The 25,741-nt window shown below is 38.7% G+C and overlaps 1 protein-coding gene across 6 annotated transcripts in view; it reads right to left on the bottom strand.

Moving 5' to 3' along the window:
* Positions 1 to 23,944, bottom strand: part of ARHGEF12 (Rho guanine nucleotide exchange factor 12) — a 154,052-nt gene extending 130,108 nt beyond the window's left edge. For 2 of the 6 annotated variants that reach the window (XM_044386578.3, XM_026505552.4), the window contains exon 1: positions 23,189 to 23,943. In XM_044386578.3, coding sequence (XP_044242513.1) covers positions 23,189 to 23,220 — 32 coding nt within the window. In that variant the 5' untranslated portion in view covers positions 23,221 to 23,943. Of the gene's footprint in view, positions 1 to 23,188 lie in introns of all 6 variants that reach the window. The other 4 variants (XM_026505549.4, XM_026505551.4, XM_048217041.2 and 1 more) reach the window with 3 other exon arrangements.
* Between the last annotated feature and the right edge of the window lie 1,797 nt (positions 23,945 to 25,741).

Genomic DNA, 25,741 nt, shown 5'->3' with positions numbered 1-25,741 from the left:
TCACCTCAAGAAGCTGGAACAGCAACAGAGGGACAGGCCTAATCCACGCACAAGGAAGCAGTTGACCAAGATTAGAGCAGAAATCAATGAATTAGAAACCAGGAGTACAGTAGAGCAGATCAACAGAACTAGAAGCTGGTTCTTTGAGAGAATCAATAAAATTGACAGACCACTGGCACGAGTTATCCAAAAGAATAGAGAAAGGACCCAAATTAATAAAATTATGAATGAAAAAGGAGAGGTCACAACCAATACCAATGAAATTGGGAGGATTATTAGAAACTTTTATCAACAGCTTTATGCCAATAAATTAAGCAATCTTGAAGAGATGGAAGCCTTCCTGGAAACCTATAAACTACCAAGACTGAAACAGGAAGAAATTGATTTTTTAAACAGGCCAATTAATTATGAAGAGATTAAAACAGTGATAAACAACCTTCCAAAAAGAAAACTCCAGGCCCAGACAGTTTTCCTGGGGAATTCTACCAAACATTCAAAGAAGAAATAATACCTGTTCTCCTAAAGCTATTTCAAAAAATAGAAACAGAAGAAAAGCTACCAAACTCATTCTATGAGGCCAATATTACCTTGATCCCCAAACCAGGCAAAGACCCCATCAAAAAGGAGAATTACAGACCGATTTCCCTAATGAATATGGATGCCAAAATCCTCAACAAGATCCTGGCTAATAGAATCCAACAGTACTTTAAAAGGATTATCCATCATGACCAAGTGGGATTCATCCCTGGGATGCAAGGGTGGTTCAACATTCGCAAATCTATCAGTGTCTTGGATTTTATCCAGAAAGAAAAATTCAAAAATCATATGATTCTCTCAATAGATGCAGAAAAAGCATTTGACAAAATACAGTACCCTTTCCTGATTAAAACCCTTCAGAGTATAGGAATAGAGGGTACATTCCTCAATCTCATAAAAACCATCTATGAAAAGCCTACAGCGAATATCATTCTCAATGGGGAAAATCTGGAAGCCTTTCCCTTAAGATCAGGAACACGACAAGGATGCCCACTCTAGCCACTATTATTCAACATAGTACTAGAAGTCCTTGCAACAGCAATCAGACAACAAAAAGGGATAAAAGGTATCCAAATCGGCAAAGAAGTCAAAATGTCTCTCTTCACAGATGACATGATACTCTACATGGAAAACCCAAAAGAATCCACTCCCAAACTATTAGAAGTTATAGAGCAATTCAGTAATGTGGCGGGATACAAAATCAATGCTCAGAAATCAGTTGCATTTCTATACACGAATAATGAGACTGAAGAAAGAGAAATTAGGGAATCCATCCCATTTACAATAGCACCAAAAACCATGTTACCTTGGAATTAACTTAACCAGAGACGTAAAGGACCTATATTCTAGAAACTATAAATCACTCTTGAAAGACATTGAGGAAGACACAAAAAGATGGAAAAATATTCCATGCTCATGGATCAGAAGAATTAACATAGTTAAAATGTCTGTGCTACCCAGAGCAATCTACACTTTCAATACTATCCCGATCAAAATACCGATGACATTTTTCAAAGAACTGGAACAAATAGTCCTTAAATTTGTATGGAACCAGAAAAGGCCCTGAATCGCCAAGGAACTGTTGAAAAGGAAAAACAAAGCTGGGGCATCACAATGCCGGATTTTGAGCTGTACTACAAAGCTGTGATCACAAAGACAGCATGGTACTGGCACAAAAACAGACACATAGACCAATGGACCAGAATAGAGAACCCAGAAATGGACCCTCGGCTCTTTGGGCAACTAATCTTTGATAAAGCAGGAAAAAACATCCGGTGGAAAAAAGACAGTCTCTTCAATAAATGGTGCTGGGAAAATTGGACAGCTACATGCAAAAGAATGAAACTTGACCACTCTCTCACACCATACACAAAGATAAACTCCAAATGTACAAAAGACCTCGATGTGAGACAGGAATCCATCAAAATCCTAGAGGAGAACATAGGCAGCAACCTCTACGACATCAGCCAAAGCAACCTTTTTCATGACACATCTCCAAAGGCAAGAGAAACAAAAGATAAAATGAACTTGTGGGACTTCATCAAGATAAAAAGCTTCTGCACAGCCAAGGAAACAGTCAAAAAAACTAAGAGGCAGACCACGGAATGGGAGAATATATTTGCAAATGATGGTAAGGATAAAAGAATGGTATCCAAGATCTACAAAGAACTTCTCAAACTCAATACGAGAGAAACAAATAAACAAATCATAAAATGGGCAGGAGATATGAACACTTTTCCAACGATCACATACAAATGGCTAACAGACACATGAAAAAATATTCAAAATCATTAGCCATCAAGGAAATTCAAATCAAAACCACACTAAGATACCACCTTACGCCAGTTAGAATGGCAAAAATAGACAAGGCAAGAAACAACAATTGCTGGAGAGGATGTGGAGAAAGGGGATCCCTCCTACATTGTTGGTGTGAATGCAAGTTGGTACAGCCACTCTGGAAAACAGTGTGAAGGTCCCTTAAAAAGTTAAAAATTGAGCTACCCTATGACCCAGCCATTGCACTACTGGGTATTTACCCCAAAGATACAGACGTAGTGAAGAGAAGGGCCATATGCACCCCAATGTTCATAGCAGCATTGTCCACAATAGCTAAATCGTGGAAGGACCCGAGATGCCCTTCAACAGATGACTGGATTAAGAAGATGTGGTCCATATATACAATGGAATATTACTCAGCTATCAGAAAGAACGAGTTCTCAACATTTGCTGCAACATGGACGGCACTGGAGGAGATAATGCTAAGTGAAATAAGTCAAGCAGAGAAAGACAATTATATGATTTCTCTCATCTATGGAACATAAGAACTAGGAAGATCGGTAGGGGAAGAAAGGGATAAAGAAAGGGGGGGTAATCAGAAGGGGGAATGAAGCATGAGAGACTATGGACTATGAGAAACAAACTGGGGGCCTCAGAGGGGAGGGGTGCGGGGGAATGGGATAGACTGGTGATGGGTAGTAAGGAGGGCACGTATTGCATGGTGCACTGGGTGTTATACGCAACTAATGAATCATCGAACTTTACATCAGAAACCAGGGATGTACTGTATGGTGACTAACATAATATAATAAAAAAAACATTAAAATAAAAAAAAATCTTATGAGAGTATTCCCTATCTTAACCTCAAAATTGGAACTATGTACAGTCTGGCAGAAATAGTGGAAAAGTCTTCACACATCCATTTGAGATGGAGGAAGAATTTCAAATATTTTGGAAGAAATCTTCAATTTGTGAGATCATATGCGTGACTGAGACAAGCTTTGCAAATAAGCACATCTTGAAAAATATATCTGTTCATGTGAACAACTTAAATTTATCCTGACAAATTGAACAAAGTGAACAAGATAACTGCAAAACAAGAATCACAAGATATGTGAGTTGGGTTTTTTTTTTTCTTCTCTGAAAGGACCACTTGAGGACTCCTCTGAAAAACTACTAAAAATATTCTGAATATTATAAAAGATGCTTGAAAGATTTGATATTTTTTCAAAAGAATTTTCCCAAACTGGATGGCAATAAAGTATAGATGAGGAACCCCTTTATCCATTTCATGAACATTACCTAATAAATAACACATTCAGAAGAACAGATTCTAAAAATTCCTTTAGATGATTTCTTGGAACAAAAGACCTAATATTTATTAGTTTATAACTGCTGATCAAAGTTGTCCATTAACTAGTTTCTGACCTTTCCAACTGCAAATACTTGAGAGTTGGGATTCTTGGTATTTGTTGACATCAAAATTTTAACAATGCCTCTGTCCTAATGATCTTAAGTCTCATCTTAATTATACAATAAGCAATGTCCAAACAAATATCCCTTCATTGCTGCCTAACACCAGTTTTCTTACTGAGGAACTGATTCTCAGGCAGACATTTCTGTAAATCAAAGGATGCATTATGTATTTCATTTTTAATTTTTAAAAATTTAATAATGGTGCATAATTTTCTACTGTTGCCTTCTGTACGTGGCAAAAATACTGATTTTCTATTTATAATAAGGAACTAAAGTTTCCTTTAGAAATGGATTTTCAATTCAAAAAGCAACGTTAAAAAACACATTACAACTCATGTTAAAATTACAAGCAAAATAAAACATAATATTCTATCTTAAAAATATAAGTAACTGATAGTTCAGTGATTATAAGACTATGGCAAATTATTAAGGTAGTAGTATCCAAATAATTTAAATATAGAAAAAAGGAGCCTACAAGATAAAGGCAAGTTCCTTAACATGCATTCAAGACCACTCTAATTATCCTTCCAGTCTCTTTTCTCACCACTTTCCTTCACCACAAATTTCATGTTCTAGCAATATTCCACACATAAAAAAAATACTGTCTAAAATGTCCATTCTATTATCCATATTACCATCACCACCACCTACACACACACACCCCACACCTAAACATCTAACTCAAATCCTTACCTTTTAAAGAGGTTCTTCGCAAACCTATTACCTTCCTCCACGAAAACTTCCCTTAACTATGTCTCCTCAGACTGTATTACAGTCATACCTCATTTTATAGCACTTTGTGTATCCTGCATTTTTCACAAATTGAAGGTTTGTGGTAAACCTGCATCGAGCAAGTCTATCAGTGACATTTTTCCAACATTTTTTTACTTCATGTCTCTGTGTCACAGTTTGGTAATTCTCACAATATTTCAAACTTTTTCGTTATTATTGTATTTGTTACAGTGATCTGTGATCAGTGATTAGGGCTTGCTGAAAGCTCAGATGATGGTTAGCATTTTCTAGTACTAAGTATTTTTAGTTAAGGTATGTACTTTTTTTTTTTTAGACATAATTCAACTGCACGCTTAACAGGCTATAGTATGGTGCAAACATAACTTTTATATGCACTGGAAAACCAAAAAATTCATTTGACTTGCTTTATTATATATACTTTACTGCAGTGATCTGGAACTGAACCCACAGTATCTCGGAGGTATGCCTCTATAAGTTATCAGAAACCTTTGTCTTATTCACTACCTATCTTTCTCTGGTTATTAGCATAGTTATTCAATACATAATTGGAAGAGTAACTCTCCCGCGTTTTACTTGACTGCTCTGTATCATTTAGCAATGTTAATTACATTTTACTTTCAACTTTCATCCCTTCCTGAAGTTTCTTTTGTATATACTGTGCTCTGCTGGTACTCCTACTTCTCTGTAATCACTGCCTTGATTCTCTGTAACCATTTCTTAATAGACTTTGAGAGCACTTCTCTCCTCCCCCAAGGTATCATTTTGGCCATCCTTCCCACATAATCTCACTCTTTTGAACTCACATATTCAAATTACTTCAACTACCATCACAAACATAATAGCAGTAGCCCAGCCCTCACTTCTATATAGATGACACATGTCACCGATTAGCCACATACACCTTGATATTCCCTAGATACCTGTGGCGGACAGCCGCTAAAATATCCCCTAATGAGGGATGCCTGGGTGCCTCAGTCGATTAAGCATCTGCCTTCTGCTTAGGGTCCTGGGATCAAGCCCCACATCGGGCTCCCTGCTCAGCGGGGAGCCTGCTTCTCCCTCACCCTCTGCTCCCCTGCTCCTGCTCTCTATCTCAAATAAATAAATAAAATCTTTTTAAAAATAAAGAAATAAAAAATAAAAATAATATATCCCCCAATGAATTTTCCCTCCTGGAATTCATGCTCTGTATAGGTCCTTCCCCACACTGAATAGAATTGATGTGTGTTACCAACAGACCAGTACAAAAATGACAGTGTGACTTCTGACTAACGTCAGCTCATAAAGGTTATTACGGCTTCCACCTTGCTAAGATCATTTGCTCTGGGTAAAGCCAGCTGCATCAAACATCCTTATGGAGAGAAACTGAGGCCTCCTACCAACAACCAGCACTCACCTGCCCAGCATGTGAGTGAGTCATTCTAGAAGTGGATCCACCAGCTCCATTCAAGCCTTTGCCTCGGAGCAGACATCTTGACTATAAGCTCATTAGACCTTAAAGCAGAACCACCCAGCTAAGCTGCTCTCAGATTTGATTATAGCAAACTGTATGAGATAATAAATGTTTAGCAGCAGTGTCCAGCAGAATTTTTTACAATGATTAAAACATTCCTTTTTTTTTTTTTTTTTTTTAAGATCTTATTTATTTGAGAAGACAAAGAGCGAACGGGGGAAGAGCAGAGGGAGAGGGACAAGCAGACTCTGTGCTGAGCATCAAGCCCGATGCGGGACTTGATCTCACAATCCTGAGATCATGACCTGAGTGGAAACCAAGAGCTACAGGCTTAATCGACTGAGCCACCCATGTCTAATGTCCAACAAGTACCCACTGACTACATGTGGCTGCTGAATTCTCAAATGTGGTTAGTGTGACTGAAGAATTATATTTTCAATTTTATCTCATTTCAACTAATTTAAATTTAAATGGCCACATGTGTCTTATGGCTATCACGCTGGATAGTGCAAGTGTATTTACTGATTTGGGATCATCTATATGCAGCAGTAGACAACTACTATTGTACGTTAAACAAAATCTGTGCCTTACTATATCTGTTCTCTTCTCGATCTCTCACCTAACCAGTCAACCAAACAAAAATAACAGAACAAAATTTTGCTTCCTCCCTTTTATATTTCCCATCTTGGCAAATGGTACCAACACCACACCCAAGCCAGAAAGGTCCTCATTTTCACCACCTTCCCTTCTCATACTACTGGTATTCTTAACATCTTCTTAATAGCTATTTGTCTCTTCTCTTTTCTGGATATTGTCACAACTTCAGTTTAGGACTTCATTTTTTCATCTGGATTACTGAAAAATGTCTCCTTGTTGGTCTCTCTGCCCCTAAAACTGCTTCTTGAGACTAACCCATTCTTCACACTGCCACCCAAATGATCATTTTTATGACATAATACTGATCTTATTACCTCTCTGATTAAAGGTCTTCAGTGGCTTCCCAAAATCCAGAGGATAAAACCCAACCTCCTCAAAACATAAAAATAATCTGGTGCCTCCTATCACTGCGACTTTATCAACTGCTGTGCCCATCATCAACATCCCTGCTCTAATCACCTACATGCATTCCTAGAAAACATGATCTTTCACCTCTCTGCCTCTGTTCACATTGCTGCTGCTTCTACCTGAAATGCTCTTCTAGCCCTCACCTGTCTGGTAACTACACCCCTTCTTTCAAGATTCAAAGGAAGTATTCACCTCCCCTATGAAGCTATTTCTGATTTATCCAGAAAGTACTGATTCTTCTCAAGTCCCCACTATACCTTGTGCACTTAGATGCCTTACATGTCTCTCTCCATGAGACCAGAACTCCTAAAAATGCAGAAACTGTACCTAAGTCAATGCTGACTAGATCTGGTAGTATAGCATAGTATTTAAGAATACAGGTTGCAAAGATAGACAAATTCAGACTAAAATCCCAGTTTTACCACTCACTGGGCATGCCACTTAAACTTTCCAAGCTTCTCTTTCTTACCCTGTCAAATGAGCATTTTATAACAAAACCCATTACTTCACAGAGTCATTACAAAAATTAAGTAATATGTGTAAAATATTACAGTACCTATTACATAACTTTTACTCAATAAATATATTTTGGATGGAGATATTAATGGCTGGGTTACTACCTCCTACATAGGTTAAGAAAGGGTGAGAAAGATCAAAATAGAAGGTAACATCCTCGAAATAACTTTTGCTAGGCCACTCTAAAGAAAAATGATAGGTAATCCAGGGAGCCTATTGGGTATCTATCTACTATGTGGTCAGAAAAGTGCAGGGAATGGCAAAAGGACTCAGCTAAAAATAAATAAAAGGTTGAGAAAGAGCAGAGGTTCTAGATGGCATCAGACAGGAGAGATGAGAAGCCTGGCAAAGAGTACATGCAAAAGGGCATGAGGGAGAAGGAAGAGAAGGTAAGAGATAGAAAAACACAAAAATTTGAAAGTAGAATCCTTCCAAGGCATGAAAAGATCTAAGATGTGTTCATATTGATAAAGTTCCCAGGATAAATCAGATGAAATTACAAATATTGGACTGCTTTTGACTAATAAAATGGATTAGACTTTTTAAATAATAAAAGTTGGGGGTGACACACTGATCGCATTTTATGTTCTACCTTTTGCCTTGAGTGCCTGAGATGTAGGGATCATAGGACAATTTGGCAAAATAAAAAATTATATTTCTACTAAAGTGTCCTGATGTTCTCTAGAACACAATTTAGAAAATGCTGCAGTAAATTATATGAAAAGAAACTAAATAACCTTCTTTGGCTGAAACTTCTTATATTTGAATTTTATACTTCCTATTTGTGTCTGGATTCTAACTTTATTGAAATGATAGGTGCCTAAAATTAAGTGCATAGCAATACTATGAACCAAGAGTCAAAAGACCTGGATTAGAAACATGGCTCTGAATCTAAATTTTTCCTCATCTGTAAAATGGGAATGATATCTGCCTTGTGATGTTGTTATATGTATTAAATGTAATGCCTATAAAGCATTTAGAATGATGCTTGATAAACAGAAGCTGTTTGTTATTGTTACTAAGTGACAAAACAGTTGTAAAAGTATAGTAAATGCAAATGTAAACTACTACAAATACATATATGAAAGTGACAATAATTTGACTTAGATGTGACAAGACTAAAGTGAATCACACTGTTGTGTGATAATAACCTTCTCATTTTTAAATACAAAAAAATAAGCGTGGGCAAATATTTCTATAATAACCAGGTTATGTATAGACTATGAATTTGTCGTTTACCTCATTATCTTTTCCAATCTTATTTTTTAACTTCAGCAACCCTCAGAACATAACAGAACATACTCCAGACTAGTCATATTGAGAACAGTAAACTTTTCAAGCTGGATAAGCAAAGGTTTCCTTATTGCTAACAGTGTGAGGAAGCAATGCTAGCTAAAACGAGATATGGTAAATATTTATGCAAAATTAACAGACCTTTACCCCACAGGGAGGCTGCAAGCATGGGAAAAAGCAGCTTCCCAGAACTGAGCATAGCGGATGTCTGTAGATCTCCCTAAGGGCTAGAAAAGTCTCCACATCCATAAGAATGCTTCAAAGGGCATTGCTTTTTTGCATGCATCCTCTCTGTGGGTTTTAAACCTAGTAATAAAATTCTCAAATTGTAATTTCCTACTCTTTCTCTACCTAGAAACAGTACTTATTCAATAAAAGATTTAGTCTGTAAGCTTCTTTTTTAAATCAACTATCTGCCTACCTCTGTTCTAGATTCTCTGAGGTTACTAAGACAATGCAAAAAAAAAAAAAAAATACAATTTATACTTGAAAAGGATTAGGTTAAAAAATACACTTAAATATCTCTTAAGTGAATTTTCCTTCCAATGTTACAGCATAAAAAGTGGCTGAACTAAACTGATTCATGCCACAGAATTTCAGTAACAACAAAAAAAGTCATTTCCAAAGAAAAAATGAAGAAAAAGTAACTGTTTTATGGCTCAGAAGATAAATCTAGAGCTTTAGAATAAAAGGGATATTTACATATTTCTTTAAGTGGTAGAAAATATAAACTGAATGATAAAATATAAAGGGAAGATCATTACTATAACAAGAGATCCTTAAAAAGAAAGTATTATTTCCATTGCAACTTAACCAAACAAAGACTCTTGCTTAGGAAAAAACTTAAACCCGATTTGCTTAAATCACTTATATTTCACAAAGGCCTGATCACCTAGTATTAAAATCATTCATCTGCCACCTTTTCTTCCTCTTACATACTCAGTATAACAATTCTTTGAGTCCCTTCTTACTGCTTTGCACGCCTACAATACAAAACACACACAACACACAACACACACACACACACACACACCCCCAGAAAACCTCACGAAACTTGTTTTAGATGGGCCTTAAACTTTTTAAAAGAACTTTAGAATAGTTATAACGAATAGTTATAATGGAAAATCATCTATAAGCAATGTATATTAGGCTTCAAAAGAGTCCAGTGTTTACAGATGTGTGTATATTTAAAGCAATGAATAAGAAACTAAAACACAATGTAGCCATTCTTTAGAGGAAATGAGACAAAATCCCTCATGTCAGAAATCTGGAAAAGGGAGTAAGTAAATAGGTGATTAAAAATAGAAGGAATAAAATATAGTTATGAAATTATAATGTAAGACAACACTTGAATGGTGTTGTTGGAAGACAAAAATTCACTTTCTGGGCTTTATCCAACTGATTCAAAAGATCAACTGACTGATCCAGATGAACCAATCTTACTCAGTATAAGCAAGCCTGAGACCAGAAGGCCAAAAGAAAATGAGCATTGGAATCATAATCCCAACTCTTCTGCTTAGAAACTACGTGACCTCATGCAAGTTAGTGAATGTCTTAAAGCCTCATTTTCCTGTTTTAACCTGGGGACAATATTTAACTTACACAGCTAAAAGATTAAAAGAAAGACGATGCACAGAAAGTTCCTGGGACAGTGCCTAGCACTTAATATGTACTCAATAAACGTAAACTCCTTTACCACGTCCCCAGTTTCTTTATAACACTGTATTTCCTCACCTTAAAGTCTTCCTTTGCACCCAGTCATCCTTCCACCTTTCTGGAGTATAGAATGTGAGTCATTAGGAGCTAAGCACTGTTTTGCTAAACAAACTACTGTAGTTTCCAGAATCTTTGATCAAATCAACATATTCACCACTGGATGTACAAAGTATAGGCTTAACAGGCTGCTAGTAGCTTCAAAGAACGTAGCTAATGAGTAGAGAGGTTGTCCTTCAAATGTGACTAAAGCAACACCTAGTGACTAAACAACACCATAGTGACTAAAGCAACACCTAATCAACAAAATGTGATTTCTTCTATTCAAAAGCCATGAACATCTGAAGCTTCTTAAATTTCAACTTAAAACACTGCCCTTTTCACTTTAGGTAACTCACCAAAATAAAATTAAACTGAAATATAAAAAGGAAACGTAACAGGATAGTATGTAACGGGACACAACAATTTAATTTGGAAAATAAGATATATTTCATCATTGATAATTTCATACCACTATTTCCCCAAAATACACATGACTACTCACCTTAATCTTCAGCATGAATCAATGGATAGCACTCCTACAGGTAAATTTCTTAATTGTTAAATATAAATTAGCAGGTAGCAAGAGCTCAAATAACTTTGCCAACACAATGACCTACGCAGAGCGGGCATTCATTATTTACTGAATAAATGAATAAACAAATGACCTAATGTTGTAAAGATAGAACTGGACAAATCCTGAGCGATCAAAGGCAGATTTAAACATCAACTGCCAAGCCTAAAAATCTTACCAATTCAGCAACTAGAGGGGTTATTGTTTCAGTCTGAATGGAAGTAACTGCCTCTTGTGTCTATTCCTCACTTCCAAATGTATCTTAATTCTAAAAACAACCTATAATTTGAAATAGAAAGGATAAGGAATATTATCCCAGCAGGGGAAAAAACACTGTCACAGTAGTAGCAGCAGCAAATACATGTGAATTCAAAATCATTTTACATGCATAGATCAAATTTTAGGAAAACCAGACTAATTTCAGAGATTTAAACAGTAACGGCTACTCTAACTTCTGACCTCTTCTGTTATAGGTACTTAAATACATTCTCACTTAACCTTCAAAACGGCTCTGCAAAGTAAGTATTGTTACCCTCATTTCTACAGATGAGGAAACTAAACTGCTGTTCAGAGAGTTTGCCGACGGTCTCCCAGATATAATAAGCAGCAGAACAAGTCTGACACACTAAGCCAGGAGGCTCTTTTTTCTACATCATCTTCAATCAGTTCTCTTCTATTGGTCTCTTTTACAAAAGCTAAATACACACACACACACACACACATAAAATAAAGAGCTGAAATATCTTTTCCTTTAACAGCTACTTTTAATTTCTGACAAAGATAGTCTCAAAAAGAATTCTGCCAGTGGAGTCAACATTAATATAATTGCTAAAATTTATCCATATAATATTTTACTTAATTCCTATTTTTGGAAACAGAATTGTACCTTGTAGCCTATTAAGCAATAATTGCATGGGAGAAGCTTCTCTTTTTTTACTAGTCACATCCAGGCAACACACCCAACTTACTTTTAAATGCTGTCTCAAGAATTCTGACCCTGTAGAGCTTCTGGGTAAATCGAGTAACTGGAAACCACAAACCTTTCCCCAAATTGTGCAACTAACAAATGCAACTGAAGTACAAATATATTATTCTGACAAAGGTACCGACAAATTATTATCTCTGAAAACGAATGTTTTTCTCTTATGATACAACAGAAAAATAACATGAACAATGGCCAAGTCCAAGAGTTATTCTCCATGGGAAAAAAGGATTTACATTTTAAATAGACTATATTGTCCCAAGCAACCAAAGCCAGAATCAGTTCAATGCCAAGAAAAACTCAAATTTAAATAAAAATTGTATTTACAAGCCAATAATTTTACAAGCCAAGAATTTTCTACTGCAGTTATTACGCGGATCCTGAAATGAGACTAACAATATAACTTAATTAAAGAAAACAAACCATTTGGATACCTACAAAGACCATTTTAACCTAAGTGTCTCTAAGCACAGTGAAAGAAGCCCAACAAGAAAGCAAAACTAGCTAGTAGTACTATACTAAAATAAACTACTTTCATCATGTTATATAAAATAATTTATTCACTAGTCTGTCTAAATCCTCTTGGATCACCTCACTGTCACCTGCCAATCTACAAACTGAAGAAGGGATTCTATCTGTTTAATTTGCTTCCCACTGTTGATTACATAACACCCCTTCCTCAAAGAATTTCCTGTGAAGCTGACGATCCTAGATGCATAATGAAGAAATGACAAGTAAACTTACTGTATTATACTGTATGCTAATAACATCTGTAAAGTCTTGAGTCAAAATGGAGACTTTAAGTCCCTCAGATAACTAACCTGAGCAGTGGCAAGTGGCTTTAATTATTTCTAAAGTCAGACTCTCTTTCTTACTTTTAGATCATCTTAGGGATCTCCTTAAAGAATGACAGCGGCTGCCTCTGCACAGCAAACAGGATAGGTGAATATAAGATTTTTATAAATGATTCTGATGTTCCTCCTTCAAAGTAAATAACACCACGGACTGGGAACTCCCAAAAGACTTAGAGCCATTAAGGGCTGGGATTCCTTTCAGTTGGCATCATTCCAGCAGAGGCTCAGTGAGAAATGAAACCTCCTGCAAATCAAATCTGTTGCAATGTTATTTTTTCCAGGGGTTAATTACCTGCTTCTGCTACAAACACTCTCTCTCTCTCTCTCTCTCTCAAGTGGAGAAAAGGAGGTGCTGGGAAAACAGATGACATTCTGCTATAAGCCTCCTCCAGAAATATTTAGAATGAAATCAAAACAGGTTTCTGGCTGTCAAATTCCAGATGCACTCCATGAACATCCTCTCCCTCTTGACACCTGTCAGTCCCTAGTACCACGACCCTCAAACTATTAGACAGTAAGAATTTACTGAAGGAAGTCAACTTTCGGACTTGATCTCTCAGAGATACTTAGTGAAATATTTATGGTTGAAATATCCGGAAACTGCTTCAAAATCATCTGGTGGAGAAGCAGGGCAAGGAAACAGATGAACCAAGACTGTCCATGCACTGATAATTACTGAAGCTAATGATAGGAACATGGAGGTTCTTCATATTACTCTCTGTACTTCTGTGTATGTTTGAAATATTCCATCAAAAAAAACTTACACAGATTCAAAACAACCCATCTAACAAGCATTTATTGAGCACTTCCTGTGGTAGACTGTTTTTGGTCCTAAATTTTTACTTTCCCCTTCCCTTTCTTAAGAGGATTATACACCCTTACCCATTATTATGTGACTTGCAATGCCACCTGTGGGAGGAGTATTCATCCCTGGCACACTGACAATGAGCTTGACCATATGACTTGCTTGTGGCCAATGACATGTGAATGATTTATGGACACCATGACTGAGGAGTAGCTGTAAGAGCCCCTGCATGTTTGCATCAGTTTTCCTGCTCTTTCCCTCTGCCATGCAAATGACACATCACAGATAGGGGGCTCCTTCAGCCAGGGTTCCAAATATGCTGCAGCCAATTCACAGCTGACAAGGTGTAAGGTAAGCAAGAAATAAACCAGTGTTGTAAACCACTGAAATTTGAAGCTGCTGTTATGGCAGCACAACCTAGCAGAAACTGACAGATATACCTACGATGGAGTAGACACAAAGAATATTAAAATGATAGGCTGCTATATTTGTAAGGATGTTTTGGAAGGTAGACCAAAAAAACCTAACTATGGTTACCTCTGAGGAGAGTATGAGAAGTGGCAGGTATATAGGGATAGAGGGAAGATCAGAGGGAGACTTAATTATTACCATTATATATCGTTTGAATTTTCTTGTGTATTTTTTTTGACCTGAACAACATCGTCTGAGTCGTTGAATCATTTGGGCTACTTTATCTTCCTTATACTTCTTCATATTAAAAAAGGAATAAAAATACAATAAAGCAAATAGTAATTACTTAAAAATGAATAAGATCTTCCTACCCTTGAGGAACTCGAAACTTAGTTGACAATGTAGCTTCAAAGAAAGCCTCTTCCCCAAAAATATTCATTGTTAAATTTTTAAGTGGCAAAGGCTACATGCAAACCGCCCAAAAAAATCAGAAGTATGACATTTGCAATTCGATCAGTTTGTTCATCTTAAGGTTCCAGCAAAGCCAATAAAGGGTTTTATATATGGGTGGTACAACCACAGATCTCAAAGGAAATTCTCTAAATTCTGTTATTTCAGTATGCCAGTTAAACTAGTGAAGAAGCATGCTCGAACCATTATGTTTTGTGAAAAAGTCTTAACCATTACTATAGACAAGGTATTACCCCATTTAGTTAACCCATGTAGGGTAAAATTATAAAGAGTTAGAAGGGGGAAAAAAAAAAAAGGAAAAAATCCTAACCATGACTTACAGTGATTAAATAACACTTGAATGGTTACAGAAGTCAAGGTCCACAGAGCAACGCTTTACTGCATGAGCATGTTTTTCCTTAAATTTGAGCAATATCTGAACATAGCAGTAACTTGCAAATGTGATTAGGAACATGTCTGCACTATTCATCTTAGGATCTCAAAGCACTTCACAAACATTAATTTAACCCTCATATCACCTGAGAGGTAGATATTATACAACATTATAACCATCTATCCTGCCACTACAAAATATTTAAATACCCCTTCAGCAGTACTTGCTCTGAGAAGGTCTTGCCCAAACAGCCAATAAAACAGGAAATAAGCTGACGGTGCATGTGCCACCAACAATCTCTGAAAAGATCAGACCTTCACCCACAAGAACCACTTCCTCTGAGTAAACCACAGAGACTGTACAGGGCAAACCACATCATACCAGCTTGTGTCTGGAACACAGGCAGATAACCCATCTAAAAACCTATGTAAGGGTCTAAGCCCCTTCACGAGATTTCCTATATGTATTTAAGTGTGGACATCATCCTCAACTTATGAAAGAGTTATGTCCCAAAATCTCACTGTAAGTTGAAAATATCCTAAGTTGAAAATGCATTTAGTAGGGGGCGCCTGGGTGGCACAGCGGTTAAGCGTCTGCCTTCGGCTCAGGGCGTGATCCCGGCGTTATGGGATCGAGCCCCACATCAGGCTCCTCCACTATGAGCCTGCTTCTTCCTCTCCCACTCCCCCTGCTTGTGTTCCCTCTCTCGCTGGCTGTCTCTATCTCTGTCAAATAAATAAATAAAATCTTAAAAAAAAAAAAAAAAGAAAGAAAAAAGAAAATGCATTTAGTACACCTAACCTACTGAACATCATAGCTTAGCCTAGCCTGAGAACACTTACCTTAGCCTACGGTTGGGCAAAATCATCTAACGCAAAACCTATTTCATAATAAAGTGTTGAATATCTCACGTAATTTATTGAATACTGCACTGAAACTAAAAAAACAGAATGATTATATGGGTACAGAATGGTTTTCAGTATATTGGTTGTTTCCCCTCATGACCTGGCTGAGAGCAGCGGGCTTGCTGCTACTGACCAGCGCCAAGAGAGAGTACTGCACTGCATGCCACTAGCCCAGAAAAATATCAGAATTCAAAATCCAAAGTACAGTTACTGAATGCATATCGCCTCTATATTAACTTAAAGTCAAACAACTGCAAGTTGGGAATGACCTGTATTTTGGGAACTTGTTATTCTTCTAGACAAGACACAGCCAACTTCTTTATTACATGATCAATTTAACATATAACTTCTTCAGATGCTGATGAAATCTCCAGTTTTTCAACAATATATATAAAATCTACATTTTCTGAATCCAAAGAAGACATACAAATTCCTCTTTGATCTCCTGAGGGTGTGAACCTAAAATCAGCACTTAAATGAAATATTTGACCAAAACAGTAGTCTCAGAGCAATATCTTTAAATGACTATAATAGGCTTTATAACATTAAAGAAAAAGCAGCGTAACAAGTGGCTAATTAATTGTGAGCATTAACTAAACCAGGTTTTCTTCCATTTCTCTGTGAATTTTTTCGTGAATTGTTACTCATAGTCCCAAGACAGGAAATCTAATTTTTCATTGGCCATTAGATTTGCTTGTCTTTCAACACTGGGAAGCCACCCAGGCCTATCATGTGACTATGATCTCAAAAACCAGGATTCAGCATTTGAATTAGTAAAAGATCCTGTTTTGGTATGAATCTAAACTGTCAGCTGCATTGGTGCATGCTAATTCAGTAAGGCAAACTTAAGTGTATTTCTTCTTTTACTGAAAGTCAACAACGTACGCTTATGCAATTTAGGCAAAGCCTCTGACCTTCAGACCATCATGTGTTACCTCCACAGAATCAAAAAGCTAAAAATTATTCTAAGGCACTACCTTCATGAGGTTCTCTTGGGGTTCAAAGCTGCCTCACAAAATCCTTCATATACGGCTATCGTGGCAGTCCACATATTCTAAGTTGAAAAAGTAAAATGCCCTAACTTTGGCATGTTTCCAAAATTCTAAAGTTTAAGGAAACAAAATCACTAGCAAAATACAAAAGAACAAAGACATCTATTTAAGTAACTTTAAACTAAGTTACTATCAATGGAAAAGGTCTATCAATAAAATATTCAAGAGCTCTATAATCTTTTGTATTTTATAATTTTAAATATGCACTTTTTCAATTCTTTTATGGTCTCTTATCATTAGTAATAGTTCTTACAAATACAGTGTCAAAAAAGTAAAATGGTATTTCAATTTTAACAATACCGTATTTCACTGGAAAAATAATGCTAAGTATTACAGGTCACGTTCTTTTCACTCATATGTGGGGGAAAAACAGAAAAAATAAGGTAAAACTCAATAAACAAAAAAAATGGAAAAAGTGACATACAATTTAAGGTGAGACTGAAAAACCACTGCAAAAAATAAAAATAAAAAAAATAACAACTTCCAGATGTATTTCACCACATTGCAACAGATACTTTAGAGCTACAATCACATCTCTTCATTTACTTACAAGTTCAGAGATGTTTTATCTTCAATTCTGATTGATTTTCAACCAAGGATGGCTCCTACCACTTACTATTTTTGTTTGCTACCCATTTGCCACATAATTGATAACACCCCTTACATTAGGGGCACTCATCTTTTAAAGAAATGCTTTGTAAAGAAGCCTTTTATAACATGAGTAATTGCTTAGTTGGTTTAGTAATTATGCTGTTTGTATAAATTTATTGTTTTATTTGATCGTGACATCTCCCATATCCATCCTAAAAACTATCTAACATAAAAGTAAATTAAAATGAACTTCAGAATCTCTTTAGCCCTAATTTTGGGCTATGCCTAGAGAAAACTGAAGACCCCCTGATTATATTAAACTGAAGTTGGAACTTGCTGCTCTAGAATATGGGTAAGGATAAAATACAGAATACTACATTTTGTTCTAGGAGCACATCTAAGGAAAAAAATCATTTTGCACTAGGACGGCAATTGGAGAAAAGCTAATAAAACATTAAGAGGGACAGGCTGATTTTTAGACAACCAATCAACAGAACATATAACTTGGCTAAGCAAAGAATAAGGGTGGGGGTAGGGAAAGGGTGCTGGCTAACTGTCTGAACCATTTAGAGTTGTATAAACACAAAATGGGATGACAGCATTATTTAGCCTGCTACAGCAAGTATATACAAGTAACAGGACAGATTAAAAGTTTGAGCTAAAGATTAGGAAAAACTTCCTGACTACAAGATCTATCAGACTGTTGTTCAGTCTCGTGAGGAAGTGACTCGAGCTTGATCCTCTAGAATAGATAAAGTATTAGAAAACATCCTATAAGAGAAAAATCCAACTCTAACTTGGCCAGATCGGAAAATTACTAAAGGAAAGTAGGACAGAAAAAAATAATACACATAGAAAGACAATAATTTAAAGTAAAAAGTGGGGGACTTGAGAGTCAGAAAATCTAGGTTAAAATCGTGGGTCTGTCCTTTCCAGTTTTATCATCTTCACTAAAACTGTATGAGTTGCCTAACTGTAAATGATGATCTGCCTAATGGAGAGTCAAAACATTGTAATGTTAAAGAATCACACTTCAATAAGATATTGTTACTCAAAAAGGAACAAAATATTTGTAATTTTGCTCATTTTAAAATTTCAGTTCAAATGCCACTATTTTGAAGACTCTTAAATTATTAAAAGGGAAAAGAGAATGTCCTCAAATGAAACTTTAAAACATCATCAAGTTTTAACAAAGGAGACTAAAAGAACTTATGCTCCAGCTCCCTGTTCCTGAACATGTGACATGGTCAATTTCTAGGAGATAAGCAATTGTATGATAAGCAACATTGCTAATAATTTTGTCAGACGACCATGATATAAGAGTCTCTCCAATGACCTCTGGAAGGCCATTAAAATATCCTGCTTTCTGCAACCCATATCAGTTTGGTAGGCAATTCATACCCATTTCTTGATGACTTTCAGAAGAGGCCACCACATATGTTTACTCAAAGATTTTCTGTTTTCTCTGGAATCTTTATGCTCCACAGAAAAATATGTAAAATCCACCATTTATGGATTTCATCAATGTTCGCCTCAAATTTCACTTTTTAAACTGAAAATCCAAATTTAGTTTAAAAATCCTGAATGTTAACTCAATGTTATCTACTACATCTTAACAATAAAAATCCACCAAAGTGTTAAGCAGCATTACCAGGTTACCCTATTTTTGCAATGATTCAGATAGATTCCGTTGTCACCTCACCAAATAAATATGAACATCTTATATATGTGCCATTAATCAGGAAGACTACAGCTCTGCACTTTTTTAAAAGTTTACTTCATACTGTGCATGTTGACACATGTAAAAGTGTACAAGTGAATGTACTATTGCATGTCTATATGAATCAGGATTTTATACTGCATTGGAAGAACAGTCCCTACTCTTCATTTTGTATTTATCAAATGACTGACTTTGCAAGTAAACGGTACAAATAATTAAAGCTTGCAGATGACTCAGGCAACCTTGAAAATAGCACACATACAGGAGTCGTTTTGTTTTGTTTTTTAATCACAAGCATTATATGGCAATGATGTCAGAAAAAGTAACCTGGACGACAATGTCAATTACTGCATATATGCATATAAACTCACAGGTTTACACGCTCACCAGAAGTTTGCTTAAGTTAAACAAATTTACACCTGAACTCAGTACTAAGAAAATGCCAATATATCAAAAACCTTTTTTTATCTATCGATCAAAACAACAAAATCTGTAAATCCTAGACCAAAGATTCATTTATTTCAAGTAAGACACTTACAACAAAATCCCACCTGTATCGTCCCTGAAAATTCACTGTTCTAGAATCTAGCATGAAATCATTTAGTGAATCCACTGAAAGAGCATTCTCCCCTCTATCTCTCAGAAGAAATTCCATATGCCATAAGACCCCCAAACTTTCAAGGACAGAAGACAAAGGCGTCTAAGAGGACTGCAAACGATTAGGATATATTTTAGGACTGAATACAGCAATCGATGCAAACTGAAGAACAGCGATCAGATATTTCTACCACTTTACAAGTGCTGATTCTGAAAGTGGAAAACCATACGTCTCACAGAAGTTACAAAGCAAGACACTATATGGTATTCATAAGCTGCTTAGATTTAAAAAAGAAAAAAAAACCCATTATTCAGATACACTACATAAAAACAGTAGCTACCATGAACATAGTTTGGATTTTAAATTGATGACTACACCTTTTTTTTTTTTTTTTTTTTTAAGATTTTATTTATTTATTTGACAGAGATAGAGACAGCCAGCGAGAGAGGGAACACAAGCAGGGGGAGTGGGAGAGGAAGAAGCAGGCTCATAGCTGAAGAGCCTGATGTGGGGCTCGATCCCATAACGCCGAGATCACGCCCTGAGCCGAAGGCAGGCGCTTAACCGCTGTGCCACCCAGGCGCCCCGATGACTACACCTTTTAAAAAGGGGGGAGGGGGTGAGGGGTCTGGAGAGTAGAAGATGAAGAGGAAGAGAAGGAAGTAAATGAATGTGTTAATTTAACTGTAAAATAATAACAGGATATAACAGAGTTCTGAGTATCCACAGTGACCAATCAGAGCCTAAACATAGCTGAATTCCATCCCAGCCCCAGCACGTCCCTAACACAAGAATAAAACCCTTCTTATCTTGTTCAGCCATGTGTCGCCTGCCACAAACTGCAAAACAGAACAACGCCCAAAACCAGCTAGTCTGATTTCAAATGAGGACAGACAGACTCTGTAGTCAGAAGCACCACAATGAAAGAACTCTAACTCACACAGCTGGCCTGGTGGGTCTGCACACTCTACAAAACAAAGCCATGCCACATACAGTACTTCAAACTTGAAAGGATCTTTAAAAAGCTACACTGGCACTGTTAATTTGCCAATAGCTCTAGAATCAGCAAAATATACCTACAGTACACTGGAGTTAGACAGTGAGGAAAGAGGATGAGGTGGACAGCGCTGAGAAGAAGCTAAGAACTACTCTACACTCATAACTTAGCTAAGGTACCTGGAAAAAATATAACACTAAATGAGCATTTCCAGATTTCACCCCAACATATATTTAAATCAGGGATAACTACTCTCCTAATGAGCAAATGGATGCTTGATACTTACAGAGTAAGATGTGCTTAAAGAAAATATAAGTCACCCAAGAATAAGCTTGTTTAAAAAAAAAAAAAAAAACAACCTAGTACAAATTCCTAACACACAAGTATCCATACTGTCTCAGCAATGCATTAAATTAAGCAGCTTTTAAAAGGTTTTCCCCCCGTTTAAAAAAGTATGTAAAATCAGCCAACACCTGAACTAATTCAAGGATATTAATACCCAAACCAATTTGCAGATTCATCCTATACTTAGAATACTCGTATTTCAATCCCTTGTGCCTAGCACAGGGCCTGGCAAAGAACAGACATTCATTGACTGCATGTTTATTGTATATTTATATCTCACCTAACTTATTTAAAAAAACCAAAATTCCAAGATTGTACTTCCAAGATAATAAAAAAAAGGAAGAAAATCTCTGAGAAGCAGAGAGGAAGAAGGTTATTATGTGGGTGCTATCAGGTGATTTTCATGTGCAATAAGCTGGTGACCCTAGGTTCTGTTTCTACAAAGCACCCCTAGTATCACAATAAAACTACCAACACTACATTAGTTCCTAATAAGACTTCTCCTCTAAAGGCTCAACACAGGGGGCAAGAATTGAATGAACCAGGAAAATAAAAATAATTACCCACACACCCATTAAAGTGATTTCTCAGTAACAAAACACCCTGAAAGGAAAAAGAATGGGGATGACCTGAAGAAATTAAGATAAGCATTGCTGCTACTCTTTATGGGTACAATCAGAAAAGTTGAAAACTAAAATGCATTTAAAAAAAATACACAAAGAATATAGTTTAAATATTTAATGGAATCTTTTAGGTGAACATTCACGTGACACTGGAAAGCATCAACAGGAAGAGGAAGTTCTGTTTCTGGAGTAGCTGTTATGGTTTGATAATGGAATTTGGCCCTTTTAAAATCAACAAATGAGTCTGACGATTGGGTGAAATTCTATTAGGAAATTCAACTATTTTCTGCAGGAGCACTATTGTTGTGCTTTTCATCAAAGTGCTTTCTTTGGCCCCCTCATTCAGTTATTTGATCTTTTTTTTTTTAATGATGTAAAACTTTGAATACTGACTTAAAAAAAAAAAAGGTTGACTGAAACTTGAAACGAGCATACAATGTCATAATGAAATTGAGAAATAAAATAAAGGAATTTACTGTTTAACCTAATATTCCAAAGAATAACCCTTCCATTTAAACCACATAGTCTGGCTCAATTCATCAACCACCAGGAACATAGATAAGTAGTTGAAGGACTCACAAAACTCAACAAATCCACCTGCCATGCTTGTACTACCTAATTCGCTTAGGGTTTGTATCCCTTAAATGCAAATGCTTCTGGAAGATGAAATACTAAAAATGCAGCAATTAAAATCAAGTCCCATGACTTTCCCTTCCCCCTTTTTAGCTCCAGCAAGAGCCTGTGATTTACTTGTAATTTCAACATTCTGGAAAATTATTAGATAATAAACACTACGCAGTTCAATATTCAAAGAAGATCAAGTTCAAAAATCACCATGCAGTGCTCTCAGCAATTCCTAAAATCTAACAGTGTCTAGAGAACTGACAGGGCAGGAAAAAACCGATGATGCACCAATACCCGAGCCGACTTCGGGCACTGACCTTCACCCAAAATGACCTTCCTCTGGTTCCAAGATAATAAGTACAGAATCCCAATGCATGCTACAGACAGAAAAACCACAACCATGGCTTTACCTACCCCTTCGCTGAGAATCTGGAGAAAAGTTTCTCTCCAGAAAAAAGCTACATTTCCAAATTCAATCAACTGGGTAACTTGGCAGCAACCCCAGACTAATTGCAGAGCTCCTAAACAAGCCTCTCTCCTATGCCTGTCAACTTCGCTGGTCAAAGGCAATCGGCAATCACCGACTCTGCTAGGTCAGGCCGCATCCAGGGAAGCCAGGCGCAAGGGGAGCTTCATACCAACCTGTCGGTGATAGTAGACTGTGTGCCACTCATTGGGGCCCTTGGCGAGAGGTCCTCCTTTTATCCAACTTGCATTTTACAGTAACACCTCCACCCCACCCCCAGTGCTCTGGGATCAGGCCCGACTCCGTAAGGGACACAAAAGTCCAACTCAAAACTCCATTCAGTCATCTAGGACGTCCGACTGGAAGGGGTCAAGGAAAGGGGATGTAGGTCGGAGCAAAACAGGTTCTCTCCCAAAACAAACCGAGGAAGTCCGCCAGAAGGCGAGTTAGAGAGCTAGAGCTCAATCCTCGGGAAGGCACAAGGAGAAAACTTCGTCACGGAGGGAAGTCGGCGAGCCGTAGGGAAGGGGCCCGGGAATCCCTCCGGGGCTGGGGCGGGATCAGCTCGGGGCTGGGTGTCGGCTCCTCCTCTGGAGTCTCGGGGGCCTGCGAGTCCCCGCCGCCGCGGGGCCGGCCGCTCTGCTCTCCGCTCTCTATCTGGGGCTGCCGGCCGCTCGTGGCCGCAGTTTCGGCCGCGTCTCGGGCCGTCCCGCGCCAGGCTCGCGCGGCTCCATGTCCCCGGGCCGGGGGACCCCTCTCGTCTTCCTCGCCGCCCCCACCAGGCTCCGAGCGCTGGGACGACCGCGGGCGCCGGGGGAGGGGGTCCCGCAGCCAGAGGTGACAGGAACCTTGTCTCTCAGTGCCGCGGGCTGCTCCCCATCCCTGGGAGGCCCGGACTCTTCCGCAGTCGGCACGGGCGGCGGCGGCGGCTCCTCCCCGACGCGCCGGTAGGCGGCCGTTCCCGCGAGGGGCGGGAGGTTCCCGTCCGGCCCAGCCTCGAAGCACCGGCCCCGGAGGCCGGCGGCGGCGACAGCGCGGCGGCGGCAACCACTCGGAGCGCGGGGGCCGGCTCGCCGGGTCCTGGGGCCCTCGCGGGAGCGCGCGCGGCGGGCAGAGGAGGCCGCCGGCGGTGGGGGCCGCGCGACGATCGCAGGCGCGCGCACGGGTTCCGGTTCCGGTTCTGTCTTCCCGGCCCCGGCCGCGTCCAGCGCGAGCGAGCTCTTCCCCTCCCCCGCCGACTTTTTTTGGCCTCCTCCCCTCTGACTTCGGGAAGCCGCCTCACCCGGGATCCCTCCGCGGCGCGCGGGGCCGCCCCGCCGCCCTCGCCGTCCGGCCGCCCTCGTCTCCCCCGCGCCGCCCCGCGCGCCAGTGCCGCGCGGACGCCTCCGCCGAAGTCCTGTTTGGGGGAGCGAAAAAGTAGTTCTGCGGGGCGGACGGAGGTGGGAACCGGTCGGCCCCGGGAGTCCCACCCACCAACCCAGCGTCGGCCCCAGGGCTCCGGGAGCGCCGGAGAGCTGTACTTTGGAGTCTGGCTTGTACTAAGTGGGCTTTCCCCGGAGACCGCCAAAGAGCACTCCCCCGGTCGCGAAGCGTCCAGGATGAGAGGCTCTTTGGGAATTACCCGCTCCCCTTGCCCTGGAAACGTTTATTCCTTAATGGAATGTACTTGTTCTTATTTTCTGATAACACGTAAAGACCGCTGGTGACTGATGGAAGCGAAGCCTCAGGTCCAGGTGCCGGGACTCTGTCCCTCTCTACTGCAGCAAACCCCAGCAGAGAGGGTTTGGCCTTGGACGCTCACCTGGGGCACCTGCTGGCCTCATCCCAGGACAGGGGCCGCCGCGCACAAATCTTGGCTGCCAGGGGAAAGTTAGAGGAACGAGGTGTGTAGGGCTGGGGGGGAAGAGAGTTTGGGAATTAGAGCCAGGATTTCTTGGTATAATATTGCTTTGAGGCTGCTTCTGCCTTGGCAAAATGAAATGTATGATTTGCCAAATGGAGAAAGCATGGTGCTTTCCACAGCGACTTCACAAGCTTTCTGTGGAGAGAAATGGGAGCAGCAAAGAGTGTATTTATCCAGTCGAAAGCATTGCAGTTCTCTCTGAAGACTTCCCATATATTTTTTTCCCACCGGGTACATTTAGATATCCATCTAGTTTTATGGTTGCGTAATTCCATAGTGTAGCAATTTAAGTACCACATACAATATAGTTCAATTCTGCCTGCCAGTGTCTCAAGTGGCTGCCCCTTTACCTGTTTCAGACTTAATGAGTTTAAACCCGTATCGGTGGGTGAGGGTCCTCAGCCCTTTTGTGGAAATCAAGTAGTAAAGCAAATTTAATAAACAGTGGATGTGGAGAGGGGAAACAATTACCTCTTAACAATGCTGTTTCTAAAAGTCAACCTGCAACAGTTCATGAAAAGATCATTATCCCTGAATAGATGCATGAGCTAAGGCTGACGTTAGAACGGGGTAAAAAAAGGAAAAGATAAACAGAGGCCAAAGATGACTCTTTATTGCTTGATTTTTTTTTTTTTAAGTTCAGGGCACAGCCAGCTAATTTTGTAATGTTTATTTTGGGAAAAAATAGCGGCAGATTAACGTTCCAAACCACTTTCCTAATGATCAGACCAGGATACATCGCCACCTGCTGGTGTACCCTAGCATAATTTTACCCTGAGAACTCTTTTTGTAAATTAAATTGCGTATTTTTTTGCGTATTAACTGG

The sequence above is a fragment of the Ursus arctos genome, unplaced genomic scaffold (genome assembly GCF_023065955.2).
Source record: "Ursus arctos isolate Adak ecotype North America unplaced genomic scaffold, UrsArc2.0 scaffold_22, whole genome shotgun sequence".
NCBI lineage: Eukaryota > Metazoa > Chordata > Mammalia > Carnivora > Ursidae > Ursus > Ursus arctos.
This window is presented reverse-complemented; position numbering and strand designations above follow the sequence as displayed.